The sequence below is a fragment of the Octopus bimaculoides genome, chromosome 3, assembly GCF_046866305.1.
Source record: "Octopus bimaculoides isolate indiv1 chromosome 3, ASM4686630v1, whole genome shotgun sequence".
Taxonomy (NCBI): Eukaryota; Metazoa; Mollusca; class Cephalopoda; order Octopoda; family Octopodidae; genus Octopus; species Octopus bimaculoides.
The window spans coordinates 74,589,932-74,608,247 of record NC_142930.1 but is presented as its reverse complement, the minus strand read 5'-3'; the positions used below and the strand labels follow the sequence as shown (position 1 = coordinate 74,608,247).

Genomic DNA, 18,316 nt, shown 5'->3' with positions numbered 1-18,316 from the left:
GGTGTCATATGCCCTATCCGGAAATAAAGAAGCAGAGCAGAAACTTAAAATTACAGGCCTGTCTCTCTGACCTCACGCATCAGCAAAGTCATGGAACCTGATCACATTCCTTGAAGAAAATAGGTTGTTCACTGACATGGAGTGTGGTTCCTGTCTGAGGAGGAGCTGGCTCACAACTTCTCCAGGTATAAGACTGGGTACTGAAACGACAGCTCAGTCATTTAAATCTTGATGTGATTCATCTTTGCCAAATCATTTGATAAAGTTGATAATGAAATGATGTGTCACAAACTGTGTGATTTTGACATAGTTGGAAAACTAAAGGAATGGCTGCATGGCTTTTAAAAGGTAGGAGTCAGGAAGTTGCAACCAATAGTGCATTCTGAGGAGACATCAATTTGTAGAGGAGTCCCTCAGGGAACTGTATTGAGACCACTATTGTTTGTGTTGGCACTCTCAGAATGCTTTCATTTACACAATTATTGTCTTCAGCTGTGCTGATGATACAAAAGTATCACAGGCAGTCATGAATTTTGATAATAATGCAAAACTACAGGAAGATCTGAAGGAAACGTCATACAGTTCAATGCTGAAAAATTTCAAGTGCTTCATTATCAGCTTATAAACAGAATGTGATCGGAATACACAGGACCAAGGACTATGCATTCTCTGAGTCAAAATCAGTGTGTAATCTAAGAATGTACATGAATAATGGTGCCTCATTCCACGTACTTATTACTAAGAGGGGAACAATGTACAGGTGACTGGCTAGTTGGATTCTGAAATCATTTAGAAGATTCCCAAATATGGTCATTAGCTAGAGTTAACAGAGGAGCTTGAGGCAATACAATGTTGGTACACTAGAAAATTGCCTCGGTGCAACAGATGAGCAACTGGCAGAGAGTAAAAGAGATAAGGGTCCATGCTAAGCAGTCATGAAATAGAACAGAGGTTACAGTTGCTTAAAAGAGGCTCTTTTTCATATCTGGAAACCTAAATTTCCACAGTAGAGACAACTTGTTGACAGCAGCCCAGACTTTAACAGTGCATGTTTTTACGTCACTGATTGGATGGAACTTCCACTCACATGCTAAGAATTGTTTTGAATGTCACTTGGAGAGATTGCTTGACTAATGAATGGTTGTATGGGAACTTGTCCTCCAGTATCAGAGACATCATCAAAGAGTGTAGAGTCAGATTTGTAGGGCATTGCTGGAGAGCTAAAGACAAAATTGTTAGTGAAGTTTTTTTTTTTTTTTTTTTTTTTTGTGGGAGCCTACACAAAGAAGACTTAGCAGTGGATGACAAGCGAAGACCTATGTCCAGCAGATTTGTGACAACATGAACTGCTGAATATGATGAACAATAGAATTGGATGACAACAGAAAGTCACTGCAATCCATACAGGCAGTGCAACCAGATTATAATTACACACACATAGTTCAAATTTATAGAAAACAAAGACGAAGATAGGTTTAATACTCAGGAATATTGTAAAAATCGTTGATGTTTTGAGATTACATTCTTTGACAAAGGGATGAGAGGGGAAAAAACGGAGAGAGAAAAATGTAGGGATTAATGGTTCAATATGATGAAATGGTTGGAAGAAAGAAGCCATATATATATATATATATATATATATACATACATGCACACACACACACACACATATATATATATATATATATATATACATACATACACACATGCATATATATATATATATATATATATATATATATATATATGCACATACATATATGGAAGATTCCCATCTCTCATCTACCTCTTGAGCACCTCTCTTTCACTCATTTCCCCATTCTCTCAAATCATCTCATCCCTCAATCAATCAATGCACTAGCTCTACATGTGAAGGACTATATTGGTTTCTCTTTTATTTACCTCTGCACATTTTTCTTCCTCCATCCATCTCTCAGCTCACTTCATTCATCATCCTATCATATCTCTCATCTGTCCATGCTCATCACTGTGTCCACTTACACATCTGTTGTCTCATCACTTGTGATGTTCATTTGCTTGGCTGCTGCCATCCTTTACTCTTTGCCTGTCAGTGTCCGTTTTACTCTCTTCAGCTTCTTTGCTTCTTCTCTTCTCAACGAGTCTTTCTGGAACCTCACCATCCTCATCCAGTCTCTGTCTTTCATGTTCCCTTCCTTATTCACCTTCAATTTTGCTTTTTTATTTTGGGGGTAGCCCTGCTAGGTACAGTCATGGTTGTATTGTTAAGAGTTTTACTGCACAGCCACATAGTTTTGGGTTCTGTACCACTGCACCTCACCCTATGCAAGTATCTTCTGCTATGACTCAGGTTCAAACAATATCTTGTGAGGGAATTTAGTAAATGAAAACTGTATGAAGCCAGTCTTATTCATCTTGTATATATGTGTGTGTGTGTGTTTGAATATCAGTCATCATTCATTTAGCATGTTTTGCATGCTGGTATGAGTAAGACAGTGTAGAACTGGTAAACTGGAGAGTTGCACCAGGCCCCAGTCTGTTTTGGCTTGGTTTCCTATGGCTGGATGCCCTTCCTAATGCCAACCACTCCACAGTGTATCGCCTTTTACATGTCACCGGCATGGGTTCCTTTTGCGTGTCACTAGCACAGGTGTCTTTTGCATGTCGCCGGCACAGGTACCTTTTATGTGTCACTAGCATGGGTGCCTTCTATGTTTCACCAGCATGAGTGCTTTTTACATGTTACTGGTGTGGTGCATCTCGTGTGTCACTGGTATGAATGCCCTTCACATGCACCGGCACTGGCCATGGCTGTGATTTCACTTAGTTTGGCATGTCTTTTCAAGTCTCGGTCACTTGTCATCACTTCTGTGAGACTCATATTTTGTTTGTTACCATTTAAGGGAAACAGTGGTAATGTTTACATTTTGTGATAACATCATGACCTGTCTTTTTGTGCTTACAGAGATCTTGGAATACAAAAATCCCTTAATTGATAAACAGGTGAAGTCTAAGTCTTACTTCAAAATCATTTCCTGTCAAAGCAATGCTAGAATGGAAAAATGAATGTTAAAGCATAATGATGCACATTGGCTCCCGTGCCGGTAACACTTGAAAAGCACCATTCGAGCATGATCATAGCCAGCGTCGCCATACCGGCACATGTGCCAGTGGCACATGAAAAACAACATTCAAGCGTGGTCGTTGCCAGAACCGCCTGACTGGCCCTCGTGCTGGTGGCATGTAAAAAGCACCCACTACACTCTCGGAGTGGTTGGCATTAGGAATGGCATCCAGCTGTAGAAACTTTGCCAGACCAAATTGAGCCTGGTGCAGCCTCTGACTCACCAGTCTTTAGTCAAACCGTCCAACTCATGTCAGCATGGAAAGCGGACGTTAAATGATGATGATGATAAAACCTGTCCAAGTGCATGGATAGGTTTTATTGTTAGGAGTGTGTGACATGCAGGGGATGGTGTGAATGTGTTTATGTGGTTATTTCAGAAGAGGATGAGTGGTGTATTGTTGAAAGTGTATAGCTTTGGAGTGTGGAAAAATGAAATGCTGCTCTCTGTGAAGTCTGCTGTTCATGAATCGAGTGTGTAAGGCGAAGCTGAACATATTAAGATATTGTGTTGAGTGGTTTCCTGAGTAGAAGTTTGAGAGAATGAGGTCTTGTTTCTGCAATGGATGTTGTAAAGATGTTTCTTGAATTGGTCAGTTAAGCAGTGGCTGGTGTTGGAAATATGGGTGAAGGAATCTGGAATATAGAAGTTGCAGTGGTTGAGTCCTGTGAGAGAGGTGTTGTTGGTGAGGAATGGACAAGTGTTACAATGGGACCAAGAACAAGGGAATATCCAAGAAAAGCAGGAGAGGATGATGGAAAGGAGCTATAGACTAATAAATTGCATGGGTTGGGTTCACTCAAATGAAGTGGATTAAGTAAATGGAAGACAGTGGTAGAATTGGACTGGGGGAGGTAGAGGTCATGTTTGATGTGAGTGGAGTGAAATAAGGGAAAGTCAAGGTTAGAATGACACTTGGTGCATTTATCAAAGGTGGTGGTGGTGGTGAGAATGTAGTCATGGGTTTGATGGAGATAGATATTATCTACAAAGTTAACAGATTTCTGAGATGATAAAGATGAGTTTAAGGGAAGGGTGAAAGGAGTTGACAAATGTGGAGTTGTTCCCAACAGAGAGAGAGAGAGAGAGAGAGATGCTGCTAATACAATCATGTGTATAGCGACCATATTGTTATGGAATAGATCTTGTGAATTGTGAGAAGATTTGGATCTCAATGTAGCCAACAAACAGTTCCCAAAGCAACTCCAGATTATTGTTGATGGAATCATTTAACTGCAAAAGAAAGACAACTGTCTTTCTTTTGCAGTTATGGGGGAGAGTATGGCTACTGGGTTGGAAGATGATCTGATGGTTGAGGAATTGTTTGGGGATGCAAAGGGACCATCATTGTGAGGAATGACAGGAGATAAAGATTTAATGTCCATTGTTAAAAGGGGACAGGAAGGAAAAAAAAGTTGAAAGGCATGGTTGATGTCATAGATGTGAAACAGGAGGGAAGCGACTAAGGATGAAGTGGAGGGACTTGGATATCTGTTTAGTAAGGCATTTACAAGTGAAGAGAATATGGAGTAGCTATGGCTGTTAGGTTTATGAATTTTGGGGAGTTAGTGTGGGGTCAGTAGTGATGTGGAGGGGGGGGAGAAGTTTGTAGATAGTGAAGGACAAGCTGTGGTAGGTAGATGTGGAGTTGAAGGGCAGAGGGCAATAAAAAGTGGTAGGTTGAAGCTCCTCTGTCTTGTAGATGTTGGCACCTCATACCACCACAGTTCTATTCTTGTCAGTTGGTTTTATGCTGTTGTTTCAGCATTGGAAGTGGCAGAGTGCTTTAGCTTCAGCTTAAAATTATGTTGATGCAAAAGTTAAACTGGTTCACTGCAGTATTGCACACATTATCAAACAACTTCTTATATTGATGTTGAGCACTTGCTGTGCTACATAAAATTGTGTGCCTTCTTTCAAAGCTCTCTACATGTACTTAGTATTCAGAATTGCTTCTCATCATTGTGTTGCTATCAGGACTGTTCATCACCCTGTTGTTTCTATGAAATTTATCCTGTCTATAAAATATCTGACACAGTCTATACATCTTTTATTTTAGAATGAATATAAAAACTTAAATTTGGTTGCATCTGACTTTTTTTTAAGAACGGAATTTGCTTTTGTAATGCTATATTTTGTTCGTCCATGATATTAAGATATTAATACAATACGATGCTAATTCAACTAAATTTGTTGGTTATCTGCAATAAAATAGTATTGTTTTGTTTCTAGTGAATCTATCTTTAATCTCCTTTTAGCTTGTGTTTCTGATACCATAGAGACAGATTTAGAAAACCTCATGTTTCATGAAAATCTGCTTTGTTATTTTTAGCTGTTGTACAAAAGGTCAATTATGTTCTTTTGTTTTTATTTGATAAGATTAGGTTGTAGAGGCTTCTGTGGCCTATATGAAAAAGTTCCGACTGAAATACTGAGAATGAATGCGCCTAAGAATGTCAGTAGTCCAGGTTTTTGTTGCTGTTGTAATAATAGCAAAGTGAGTGTGGAAGTGAATATTGTGTATTTATATTTGATGGTTGCACATTAGATGTAAGTGTCAATTCACACATTAATAGTAAGTCTTTCACTTACGGTATGGTAACTCTATTGTCAGTAGACACTATATAAAAACTGTTGACCATTAGTTTTTAATAGTTGATATTATGAAGTGTAGAATGTTATCTTCATTATTAAATAACATAATTCATACAAGTAGAAGAGACAGTGGTGACATTAATTAGGGCATCTAATAACACTGTAACACGATTTTTGTCCTTGGGTAGCAACTGTTATTTCCTATTTGCTTACCCCTAGAAAATATGAAAAATGGTTAATATGTCATTCAAACTTTGCTTTTGTTACATTTATTCAAACCTCAAAGAATCCCTCTCAACACATGGCTCTGATGTTCCTCCACTACTTCTGCGCATGATTAGAGATGCACATGTTGTTGGCCACTTAGGGAGAGGCTCAAGTGGTTAAGGTCAAAGCACATTATTTGCTTTAATGATATTTCTGCTTCAGCAACTCAGTGCTGAATCTGTCTAAAACAGTGTTTCTCAACCTTTTTTTACCCATGGACCCCTTTGATTATTATTTTATTCTGGTGGATCCCCATAGCCTCTCAGTGTTTAAAAACTAGTTTTATAAATACTTCTTTCAAAATTCCATTTTTTTTTCCAAACATTAACTTAAAAGGTAAAATGTTAGAGAAAGAAATCTAGTTGTTTCTTCCAATAAATACATTTATATCAAAATTTTTTCATGGATCTTTAATATACTACTGTGTGTACCCAATTTATTATTTTGCTTGTATGGACAGAGAGCTACTGGTTTAAAACATAATGGAAAATATGTCATTTTCAAAACATTGATGTCCAGGTCACAAAAGCAAAATTTGAAGGGAATAGTTGTCATTTCTTTTGATTTTTAGATAGAAGCAAATAGGAAATAACATTTACTGACCAAAGATAAAAAATTTTTTTTTTACACAATGTAATTAGCAATGCCAGTGTCCATGTTAATTGGATGAAATCTAAGAGCTTTTCTCATATTATCACAATGCTTTTCTGTATTTGGTTCAATAAAAAAGGCTTTGTCAACATTATCATTGAACTTTTCATTTTTTGTTTATCATTGCTTGCTTTTACTACAGCACATCAAGTTTATAGTATATGAAATATAAAAGTATATATTAGAGTATTTTTATGACCCATTCATAAAAAAAAACTGCCTACTCTTTATTTACAAGATATGTTGAAATTTATCAAATATGTTTTCTATGTAAATGTTTGCATTTTATTAAAACTATATAGTTGTCTTATTAAGAAACTGTTATAATTCTATTCTCTATGCCAAGATTACATTACATGATGTCTTTTGTTAATTATTGAATCTATATATATTTCTTTACAGAAAGTAGTGTGTTTACCTCAGCTCTTCATCTTTAATTTAACACCTTATATCTGAATCTTGATAACAATGAGAATTATTATGCATCCTCATTTATAGTGGTTATTAATACTGTGTTTATTTTCTCCTTCACAGAATATATTACTGTAATAACTACTTGTATGAAATTTTAACCCTTTAGTATTCAAATTACTGTCAAATGTAATGCTTACTTATTCACATTGTTTTGAATTAATCATATGTTATTTTGTAGCTATGAAATTTTGCTGATGTAACTGTTAATTTTTCTAGAATGACATAGTAGGTTAGGTGTAAGAAACCACATCTGGCCGGTTGAGCATAAAACAGGTAGACTGTTTTGGCTGTATATGTCCCGTTTAAATGCTAAAGGATTAACTGATATTGACACAACTTTCCTCAAAATGAACATTTCTAAATTAAATGTTTCTACAACTTATATTTATTTGTATTCATCATATATTTGTATACTGTCTTTCTACCACTTTCTTTTCATCATTTGTATAACTTCTCTTCTAACAGCTCCCCTCACATTGTAAACAACAATAATCACAACATTCAGTTGAACAGTATTATGGATCATCTAAAAACACGATTCAGTACGTTATGCAAATCTTTAAAAGTGCCAGAGTCTATGTGTAAAAAAGCCATGAACCATTGGGAGGAGTTATGGTTGAATCACCAAAAAGTCTTTCATGATGTAAGTAAATTTAAAGGTACTTGTATACATGTGTAATATTTAGACATCTTTCATTAGGAAATGTCTTTTATTTGTTTCAGTCATGCTGGGGCACTGCCTTGAAGTGATTCTAGTCAAACAAATTGACCATAGTACTTGTTCTTTTTTAAGTCTGGTACTTATTCTTTTGGTCCCTTTTACTGAGCTACTAAGTTACAACTGGTTGTCAAGTGGTGGGGGAAACAAACACAAAGGCACATACACACTTATGCATACACAACAAGCTTCTACAGTTTCTCTCTACCAAATTCACTCACAAGACATTGATTAACCTGAGGGGACACTCGTCCGATGTGCAACTCAGTGAGACTGAACCTGAAACCACATGGTTGCAAAGCAAGCTTCTTAATCATGTGTATCTTTACATGCATAAACATTCACCTTGCCATCTGCATACATAACAGCCACACAAGCTAATGAGCGGTTACTCAACTGAATGAAGCAGCTACAAGGCCCTCTACAGATTTCTTAATTCATCTTTAAAATGGTAACCATTTGTTTTCAGATAGTATGTTTCATAATAGGGAAGGACTTGGTTCTGCTAGAATCAGTTACCTCTGTAGTATAGGTTTATAGCTATTTAAACAACACCCATATCACCATCATCATCATTATCAACATTTAACCTATGCTTTCCATGCTGGCATGGGTTGGATGGCTTGCCAGAAACTGGTAAAGCCAGGGGCTGCACCAGATTCCATAGTCTGTCTTGGCTTGGTTTCTACAGCTGGATGCCCTTCCTAACGCCAACCACTTTATAGACTACTAGGTACTTTTTATGTGGCAGCAGCCCCAGTGCTTTTTATGTGTCTCCAGCATCCACATCAATACTTTTTATGTGACACCTTGGTTTTAGGATCTCAATTCTGTTGTGGTGGGTGAGTCTTCGTGAGTGCAGCAATGTGCCATATATCTTGGTCCTCTGTCATGGATACTTATTGAAAAGTCAGCAATACAAATATAACAATGAAAATAGCTGACCAAAATATGTAAAAAAATAAAACTAAAAACAAAACAAATATTGAGTTACGAAAAACAAAAGAAGGGTCTTGTATTTATGGATTCATTTACAAATACTGGTCACAAAACTGATCCAAAACTCTGCCCCTTGTTTTCCTTCAACAATTACCCATAACACTTCCCTACAATGGATAACAAACAACACTGACAAAAATCTCTTTCTACCTCACATCACTGCGGCTTATGTCTCTACAAATAATATTTCAGAATTTATATCTTTTATATATTACATCTTAATATATGTTATACACATATTAAATCTACTTCATACTTAAGAAAAAAAACCCCCATCTTTTATAACATTTATGCAGGAGAACATGATATTACTATGTTGTACAGGTAATGGTATGAAAACTCTGATTGAAAGATGCAGAAGAGAAATATGTACACTGTACACACACTTGTATTTGCATTTATGAAAAAATAAAAAACAAAACAAAAAAAAATACCTTTTTTATTATTGATAATTTCAGAGTCCAGCTGAAGCATGGTTTGGTTGTGCTCTCTACAAATGTATCATTGATAGCAGGTAAGTGTCTCTTATTTCCAAGTACAAAGGAGAAAACACTACAGATGATTTAGTTACTTGTTTAAACTAAGCAACATAGCAAATTAACCATATCTGATGGCATAAAAGACATAAAGACATATTAGACTCACCTCAATTTCAGTAGCACATATTCAGATAGAAGAGTTTTTAGTACATTTAACTCTTTAGCATTTAAACTGGCCAAATCCGGCCAAAATATTCTACCTGTTTTATGTTCAAACTGACCAGATCCAACCGTTGCAATCTATCCTACAATGTCATTGTAAGAGTAAAACTGTCACATCATCAAAATTTCAAAGCTATGAGATAATGCGTGACTAATTCAAAACAAAGTGAATAAATAAATATTACATTTAACATAATAATTTGAATGCTAAAGGGTTAAGCATATAATAAGCTGAATTTTGCATATAGGACCCAGAATAATTTTTTTAGACATTTATTTTAGAAATAAGTGTCTTACATGCATAATTACACTTTAATCTTTTTAATACCAACCTATCTGGAACTGCCTGTTTCCATGATACAAACTTTTTGTTTTAAAGTGATCTAAATTAAAACTTTCCTTTAAAAATTCTTATTAACACCAGCTTAATAATGACAGTTATTTCACTAAATTCTTCATTATTTCCAAAATTAATTGAATCAAGAACAGTGTATCTAAACAGAAACATGATGACAAAAGGCTTAAATGTGTTAACTGGTTGATTTTATATTGTCAGCTACAAACATAAAAGGTTCTAACTGTTTATATCTATACAATTTTCCAGATCCGGCTATTGTGATTTAGATCCATATGTTTTCACAATCACAGACTTACTGAAAGCAGTAGATGTTAAGTAAGTATTTGTATTTTATAGTTTTATCTATTTTAAAAAATATTTCTACTACTTTGTTGTTTTGGCTTTTGTTACTTGGCAATTTAATTTTACTATAGTTGTCATTCACCTATAGTATTTGTTCATTGTATGCTTTGCAAAGACAGGCCAATCTAGAAATGTAATGTGTGTAATAAAATTAGAATGTATTCTTTATTTGCTGTAAATCTGCTTATTTAGTTTACTAAAACTACATTTTCCTTGAAAGTATTTTTGCTAAAATATTTTACTTTGCTGATTTGTATTTATTTGGCATCTGATTTTATCTGAGATTGTATGTTGGAACCAAAATAATTATATCGCAGTAGATTCATTGTGGACATTAAAATATACATTGTTATGAACATTATTTTGTGATAATAATATATTAGGAATCAAAGCCATTACACATTTGTCAGCTAGTTTCCTGATATTCTACTTTACCATATGTTTAATTCTATGATAGAATGTCTGTGAGTCTTTAACAGATACTATATGAGATGAAGGTTTATTAGAGTTACATCTTAGTTTCATCACTTGAGTACCAAACAATTCTGACTTTCTCTCCCCATTTTTTTTGCAGATTCCCATGACTCTCTGTCACCATCCAATTCCATTATTATGAATTTGAATTGGGAACTTGAGTCAATAGTGAATCTTTCATTTGCTGATTACACAACCATGGATGCCACCCCCAAGGATGTGTTGCAGATACTCTCTTGATAGAGTTTGGTGATCCTGACCATTGATCTTCTAGGATTCCTCTGCTCAGCATCAATGTAAGAAGTTGAGCACTTCTGCTACTTCTTGACAATCCACCATGCTGTAGTCTCATAATTTCGCCATATCCCTGGCAGGGTGGCTGAACAGGTGCTATGCCTTGCCAAAGAGCAGCCCATAACTATGCAGGACATGGTTGTCATTTTGTGAGGTATTTTCAAATACCCGCATACCCATTTTACTTTCTCTTTATTGTTTCCATCTTCATCAAAAGATAGAAAAAAAAATCTTATTTCTTCTTTTCTGCTTTTCCTCTTCAAAATAATGTATTTCTTTTGCAGAGTAAAAGATTTTTTCATGTACATGTCACGTTTACAAGAAGTCCAAAGTTCAAGCCAAGCTGTAAATACTCACTTACAACAGCTAATGAAAAGATATATCATCACATCACCCATGTTTGCATTATTCCAAAGGTAGACGATTTATTTCTTTATTTTCAGAAACTTCTATGAAATCCCAAGTTTAATATCACTTGCAGACTTTTCAACGAATGGTAATCAGCTGAAATTCTGAAAATGTATCTGTTAACCCTTCAACATTCAAATTATTTTGTCAGATGTAGTGCTTTTCATTCACATTGATTTGAATTAATCATGCATTATCTTGTAGCCTTGAGATCCCAATGATGTGATTGTGTATCTTTAGAATGACATTGTAGAGTATGTGTGAGAGGCCTGATCTGGTCAGTTTGAACATAAAACAGGTAGAATATTTGGGCTGGATACAGCCGGTTTAAATGCTAAAGGGTTAAATACTTCTAAAGTATCCTTCCACCTTCACTTGCTTTATCAAAGTAATGTTTTAATGTTAGTTTGTGTTCAAGGGACTCTAAGAAAGTCTACAATTTAATATCTATTCTTTTCTTAGTTTCTTGTTTGTAATGTAGCTTAAAACAATTTATTTTACTGACACTTTCACAATTTTTGCTACGTATATTTCAATATTCATATTATATAATTATATTTTGATGACATGCCATTGAGTTTTTCTTATTCTTTATTTTGTACAGAATATTTCCTCAAATTTTCAAACAGAACTCTAAGAATATATTGTAAGTATATTATTTAACTGGAAATTTTTTTGTTACTTTCCAGTGTTTCTGGTGTTCTTCAAACAGTTATTATAAGAAACTTTTGGAAGGTAGTGTGGAAGGAAATCTGATTTATAACTAACTGTATAAATGAGTACGCATAGAAATTACCTTTGGAGATGTTGACAATATGATACTGAACACAATTTGGGATATAAAATAAATTGGTACTGTAGATAATTTTTCATTATAGAGTATTTTGTAATGCAGACAATTTGTTGCTATACACAACTTTGTACTGTTAAATTGACTCTGAAAACATTTGGGAAATGTAGACAGTTTGGTGTTATGCTCAATATTGGAATGTTTAGATTTTGGTCAGGTATTATTAACATTTTAGTACTACAGCTAAATTGAAACTACAGATAACTTGTAGGAAAGCCTATATCCCCTCTCTCTCTTTCGGAGAGGCACAAGCACAGACATATACACACACGGCAGTAAATACATACATATTACATGTGCGTGCATGCACACACACACACACACACACACACTTATGTGTTGTAGACAGTTTTTTTTTTGTTTTGCTTTTGGCATTTTGGTGATGTGGACATTCTTAAATGCAGACAGTTTGGAGATATCGATTTTAATTTGTGGTTAAGTCAGCAGGGGAAAGACTGCACTCTTGATTCTTTTGAGACTAGTGGAAAGAAGGAATATAGTTATCCTCAGACCTAGTTTGGATGCTTGCAACTTAGTGGGTTCTGTTAAAGGCACCCAGTGGTCAAGTGATGGAAATGGATTGAGTCTACCAGTCAAGGATAAGGAAGGTTTCTTCCATGGGTTCCATCTAGTTGCAGAGTGAACTTCTTAATTACACACCACTGCCTACACGTAATTAGATCTTGTAGATTATTTGGTTCTATAGCCAATTTGGCAATATAGATAACTATTATATGAAAATTGAAAATATTTTTACTACCACACATTTAAGGCAGCTGTTATGTAGTATTCAACATCCACTGTATACCAAGTCAATATGCTTCAGTTTTAGACAATTATGTGTAACAGTAATGTCTCAATGGACCTCACCATGGATACTTAATGATTTGCCTCTTAGATACACCAGATAGAACAAGAAGCTTTCAATTGAAAAGAATACCATGTTCCAGAGTTATCTATATTAGAGCTGCTTATAAGATCTCTCAGCATTGAGGCAGTTCTCGAGACCTTCTTTATTCTGAAATAACTTGCCTAACATGATCACAAAGAGCTTAAACTAGACTATCCAGTGTATGTAGTTACTAGTTCATATAAACTTGGTATGAACTAGTATCTATCAGTTGCTGTTTAAAATCTAGCTGAGTATGTCTGTGTTAGGAATAGAGTTTCTTTTGGTATAGATAATATAAATCAAATGTTGTTAGCTTTGTGACTCACATCAGTACCTGAAAACATAATCTTTGGAAGTTCTTTGTGTAGATTAAAGAAAAATTCAAGATATCTGTGAGTGAATCTTAAGTAGTAATTTTGCATCAAGTAAAAAATTGTAAGCATGGTTTGCGGTACATACAATTACTGTATGTACTGTTGTCTTTTTAATTTTTAATATTTAAATAATTAGATTCAGCAGTTGTTAACTGCCTTCAGAGACATAGCACTGGGTGGTTATAGTTTGCTTACTAGTTGTTGTCAATGTGATACCATTGTTGGCAAATAAATTCCCATTAGGATTCTCAGCAGTAGCACTTTTAAATTAACGAATGGTCTTTGCTGAACATTTGTCTCATGAAATTCAGCATCTTTCTTTTGCAAATGTGGTAATAGTTCAATCATTTAAAGATATTTTGGCAAATATCAACCACAAAAATTTATAAATTAAAAAGGCGTCCAATCATTTCATATTAGAGGGTGGAGAAACAACTGATATTTTCTCAATCAAATATTGATTTAGAGAAACATCATTCTCTGTAATGGAATTTCCTCAAAATGGTATTGTGTTACTATTAAAGAGACAGTTCTTTCAATTAATGTCTGCATTTCTCAGGCAATCTAATGTAATTTTGATCTTCAGGAAAGTTCCTCCTCAGTATTATCTCTTAAGCAAGTATCATCTTCATGTATTACTTTTTTTTTTTTATATATCATTCCCAAAGTCTTTTCTATTGCACATTGAAAAATGGCAATTTCAGTTCTTATTCCATAAGACTCTTGTATCCAGTTTGGCAAACTAAAAGAAGTGTTAATGTTGGTGATAGCTTTGAAATCCTCATTTATTTGAATTTGGTGGTAAGCATAATTGAAGTTAAATTTTGAGAAAAATTTCATCCTGGCTAATGAGTGAAAGGCAGATTCAGTATTAGGGGTTAGAAAAAGTCTGAATGAATCTTGGGATAAAAACTCACCTTGTAGTCACCACAGATATGTAAATCTCCATCTCCTTTTTATACAGTTGCAATAGATTTCAAACCCAACCAAGGGTTGGGTTTGAAATTCTACTAGGAAACCTGATGAAGGCTGGAGAGTAAATCAGCCAAAATGTTGTATCAACAAACAAGATGAGGACACATATCTGTCCAATGTAAATAATATACAGAATTCCTCATCTCAAAAATATAGAACAGTTGCAATAGATGTCTATCTGCTACATCCAAATGGAACATGCTCTAATATGCGTTCTTGATAATTTTTTGCAACTTCACAACTATTGGAGGTAAAATATGAATTGGTAGTGTTCAGGATTTAAAATATGAAAGGTGTATGATTTCAATTAAGTTCTGGCCTTATAAAGTTTAAGCATATCAGTATCTTTAATGTCAGTATTATGTGCTATCATTATTTAGTATATCAGTTCTGACAAGACCATGACTTACCACTGTCCACTATGGCCAATAATATAATCTCCAATCAAGTGCCTGTTTGTAGGGTTCCCTTCAAAATAGCCCAAGGCTTTCGGTGCTGATCCATCAAATTGGTGCTTTTGAGATGTTTTGTTTGACTAATGAGTATCCAAAGGTTCACTGGAATTAAGGTAACCTTGCTATCAGTATCCACTTGCATATCTAAACTGACACAATTTAATTAAATTAAGTCAGTTACAATTTCCACCTCATATTTGAAATCACTTACACCATTTTTTATATTTCTATTAATTTCTCATATACAACCGTCTCTGTTGACAACCTTCCACCTCACTACACCAGTTTATTATAAACTTGTTGACTCTAACTCTTCCCTTGACTTCTCTTCCTTGCATCAATCTCACAGTTCATCTGCCTCTGCAGTGAAGGCCTGTACTTTTGTTGCAAAATTGATGCAAACACATTATTTTTCCTCTCACCTGGTTAAGCTCAACATGTTGCTGACTCCACTCTTCAACATGCCTATTCTATCAGTTGCACTTCCTCACGTTTGCCATACACCTTCCCTTCCACAGTTCTCTTTCATTTTGCTACTTGATTACTTCAGTACACCCTCCTTCATAGCTTCTGTTTTCTACTAGCCAACTTCCCTATCTTTCCTGAACCTCCATTCATATCCTTCAAAAGATATGTGACTTTATAGTTAGTAGTTGCCTTACCTGCAGACACATGTAACCTAAAACTTCCAAGTATTCCCAAACTCATTGCCTTACTTGTCCCTTCATCTATACAACTATTTGAGTAGTTGTATAGGCCCCAAATTTTGAGTCAGCATGATCCACCACTTTGACTGTGCCTTAGCTAACTGCATAACTTGCAAGGTCTACAGTGTATTGTATAACTATATGTATACACCACAGGTCACTATTTGTGAGATAGGTTTGCTGGATGTTTATAATAATACTCACAGAATTCTCAAACCAATAATCTGAGACTTTAATTTGCCTGGTCACCCTTTACTTGATTACTTCTCAGTCTATGGTGTTCTCAAACTTACATTCTAAAGAAACATGCAGACATAAGGAGCAGTGCTTTTATGTTGTGTTTTGATTAACTATGTGTCCATACAACTTTTAATTACACATGATGCTTGATGTTAATTGTTGTATGCAGTTTTTGCATATATTGTGCATAATACTGTCCACATTACATGTGGCATACAACTGTTCTGGTAGATAATGTATTAATTTATTATTATACTCTTACTATTTATAGTATTATTTTAAACCTAAAATTATTACTTTAAGTTTGCATTTGCTTGCATTGTGTTATATGCCTCAATTCTGTCCAACCCATGTAGGCATAGAAAAGTGGAAGTTAAAACAATGAAGGTAATGATGATATATATATATATATATATATATATATATATATATATATATATATACACACACACATATAAACTAAAACTGGCACTCCAACAGTTACAATGATGAGTATTGCAGTTGATTTGATCAACAGAACAACCTGCTTGCGAAATTAACATGCAAGTGGATGAGCACTCCACAGACATGCATACCCTTAACATAGCTTTCAGGGAGATTCAACACCACACTGAATGCAACAATGCTGGTCCTTTGAAATACAGGTACAGCTCATTTTTGCCAGCTGAGTGGACTGGAGCAATGTAAAATAAAGTGTTTTGCTCAAGGACACAACATGCTTCATTTTATTGTTGTACAGCTTGTGCATTCACTGCACATATCAATTGCCTACACTATATACTCTGTTCCTATGTACTATTTTTTGCAGATAATGCACATTGTTCATCCTTCTATTTTCATTATTTTTCCTCTCTGCTCCCTCCCTACCGCTTGTTTTAGATCACTGTACATGTCTGTCTTCCTCAAATCTTAAATTAACATTTTTTTTCCCCCACAGTTCTTAGCACTCCTCAAAATTCATTACTTATTTTCCTCATACTGTCACCTCCTTGCACACGTCTGTGTAATTCTGCTCTTGCCCTTTTGTCCATCATCCTGCTTGCCTTGTCTTCTCATGCTACACAACTTCACTTGAACCTCATCACATCCCATATTTCAATTGACCTGGCTCTTTCTGCTTTTATCAATTCTCCCTCTTATTTTACTTCCTTCCATTTTGCCCCTAATACTTACACTGCCCTTTTTCTCTCTCCTCACTCCATTTACCGTTCCACATTGCCTTTCACCTCTCCCTTTTCTCATTCACGTGTTTGCAGTTTTAGTATCAGCCTCTATGTTCTTTCTCTCCAAAGAACGACAAGTGCCTGAAGTATTGAATTTTCTCACTCTTCAGAGCCAATTAACTTTCTGTAAATTTATTTTTCTTTTTAACCATGTCCAATAATAGACAACCTATCCTCAGTTTGTTCTATATTTTTCTTTTAAAACCTACTAAGTATTTCTTTCTGTTATACAATTTGCATATCTTGCCAAATGCAGGACACATCTTTGCAGTTAGAAAATTTCTTCATTTTGGATACATGATAAACATCAGCATTTTTAGGCTCTGCTTTGCAAGAAATAGTCACTCTGTTAAAACATAATATCATTTCCTATTTTTGTATGAAATTCATTAATGCATCAAGGGAATATATTTCCAAACTGAAGTAGTTACATCATTCTCAGTCTGATGTCTTATTTATGGCATTAATGAGTCTTATTTGTATTATTTATTTATTTTTTAGTATAGGCACAGGCATGGTTGTGTGATAAGGAGCTTGCTTCCTAACCACATGGCTCTGGGTTCAGTCCCACTGTGTGATAACTTGGGCAAGTGTCTTCTACTATAGCCTCAGAGTGAGGGACCTGATCTGGTCAGTTTGAACATAAAGCAAGGAGAATATTTTGGTTAGATATGGCTTGTTTAAATGTTAAAGGGAATAAACACTCGAGTATTTTTTGATGATTCGGTACTGTGGACTGTTTTCATCAGTTTTTAAACAATTGATATTGTAGACGATTTTGTGATATAGTAATGGAAACTAAGTTTTGTACAGTCAGGCAAACAGGAGGGTCATAATAACAGTTATAGGTCCAGATCTTATGACTAAGCACTAACAATCAACATGTCACTTTTTCATCATCATCATCATTTTTTTGTATTGTTATTAATGAAAAAATCAATTGATGGCTTGGTATTGATGGAATAAATGTCAGAATGTTAAAAACTTTATATTTGAGTGATCAAATGATTGATAAAACCTCCAGCATAAAAGACTTGGTTTAATATGTCCTTAACCCTTTTGTTATATTTTTGTCAACATATGCTGTCTTTGTCTCTATTAGCTTTTAAAATAATGAAGTAGTTAGTAAAATAGGCTGGGATCTGGAATAAATTAGTATAAAATTTTGATGGAAGATTATAATTCAGACTACTTTAAAACAGTAAGTTTATGTTA

General features: G+C 34.8%; 1 protein-coding gene across 6 annotated transcripts in view; it reads left to right on the top strand.

Annotated features, from left to right (window-relative positions):
* The window catches only part of LOC106877521 (retinoblastoma-associated protein), an 85,945-nt gene that overhangs the window by 13,018 nt on the left and 54,611 nt on the right, over positions 1-18,316 (top strand). For all 6 annotated transcript variants that reach the window (XM_052966334.2, XM_052966330.2, XM_089349228.1 and 3 more), the window contains exons 3-7: positions 7,557-7,734; positions 9,267-9,322; positions 10,114-10,182; positions 11,262-11,393; positions 11,990-12,031. In XM_052966334.2, coding sequence (XP_052822294.1) covers positions 7,557-7,734; positions 9,267-9,322; positions 10,114-10,182; positions 11,262-11,393; positions 11,990-12,031 — 477 coding nt within the window. The remainder of the gene's footprint in view (positions 1-7,556; positions 7,735-9,266; positions 9,323-10,113; positions 10,183-11,261; positions 11,394-11,989; positions 12,032-18,316) is intronic.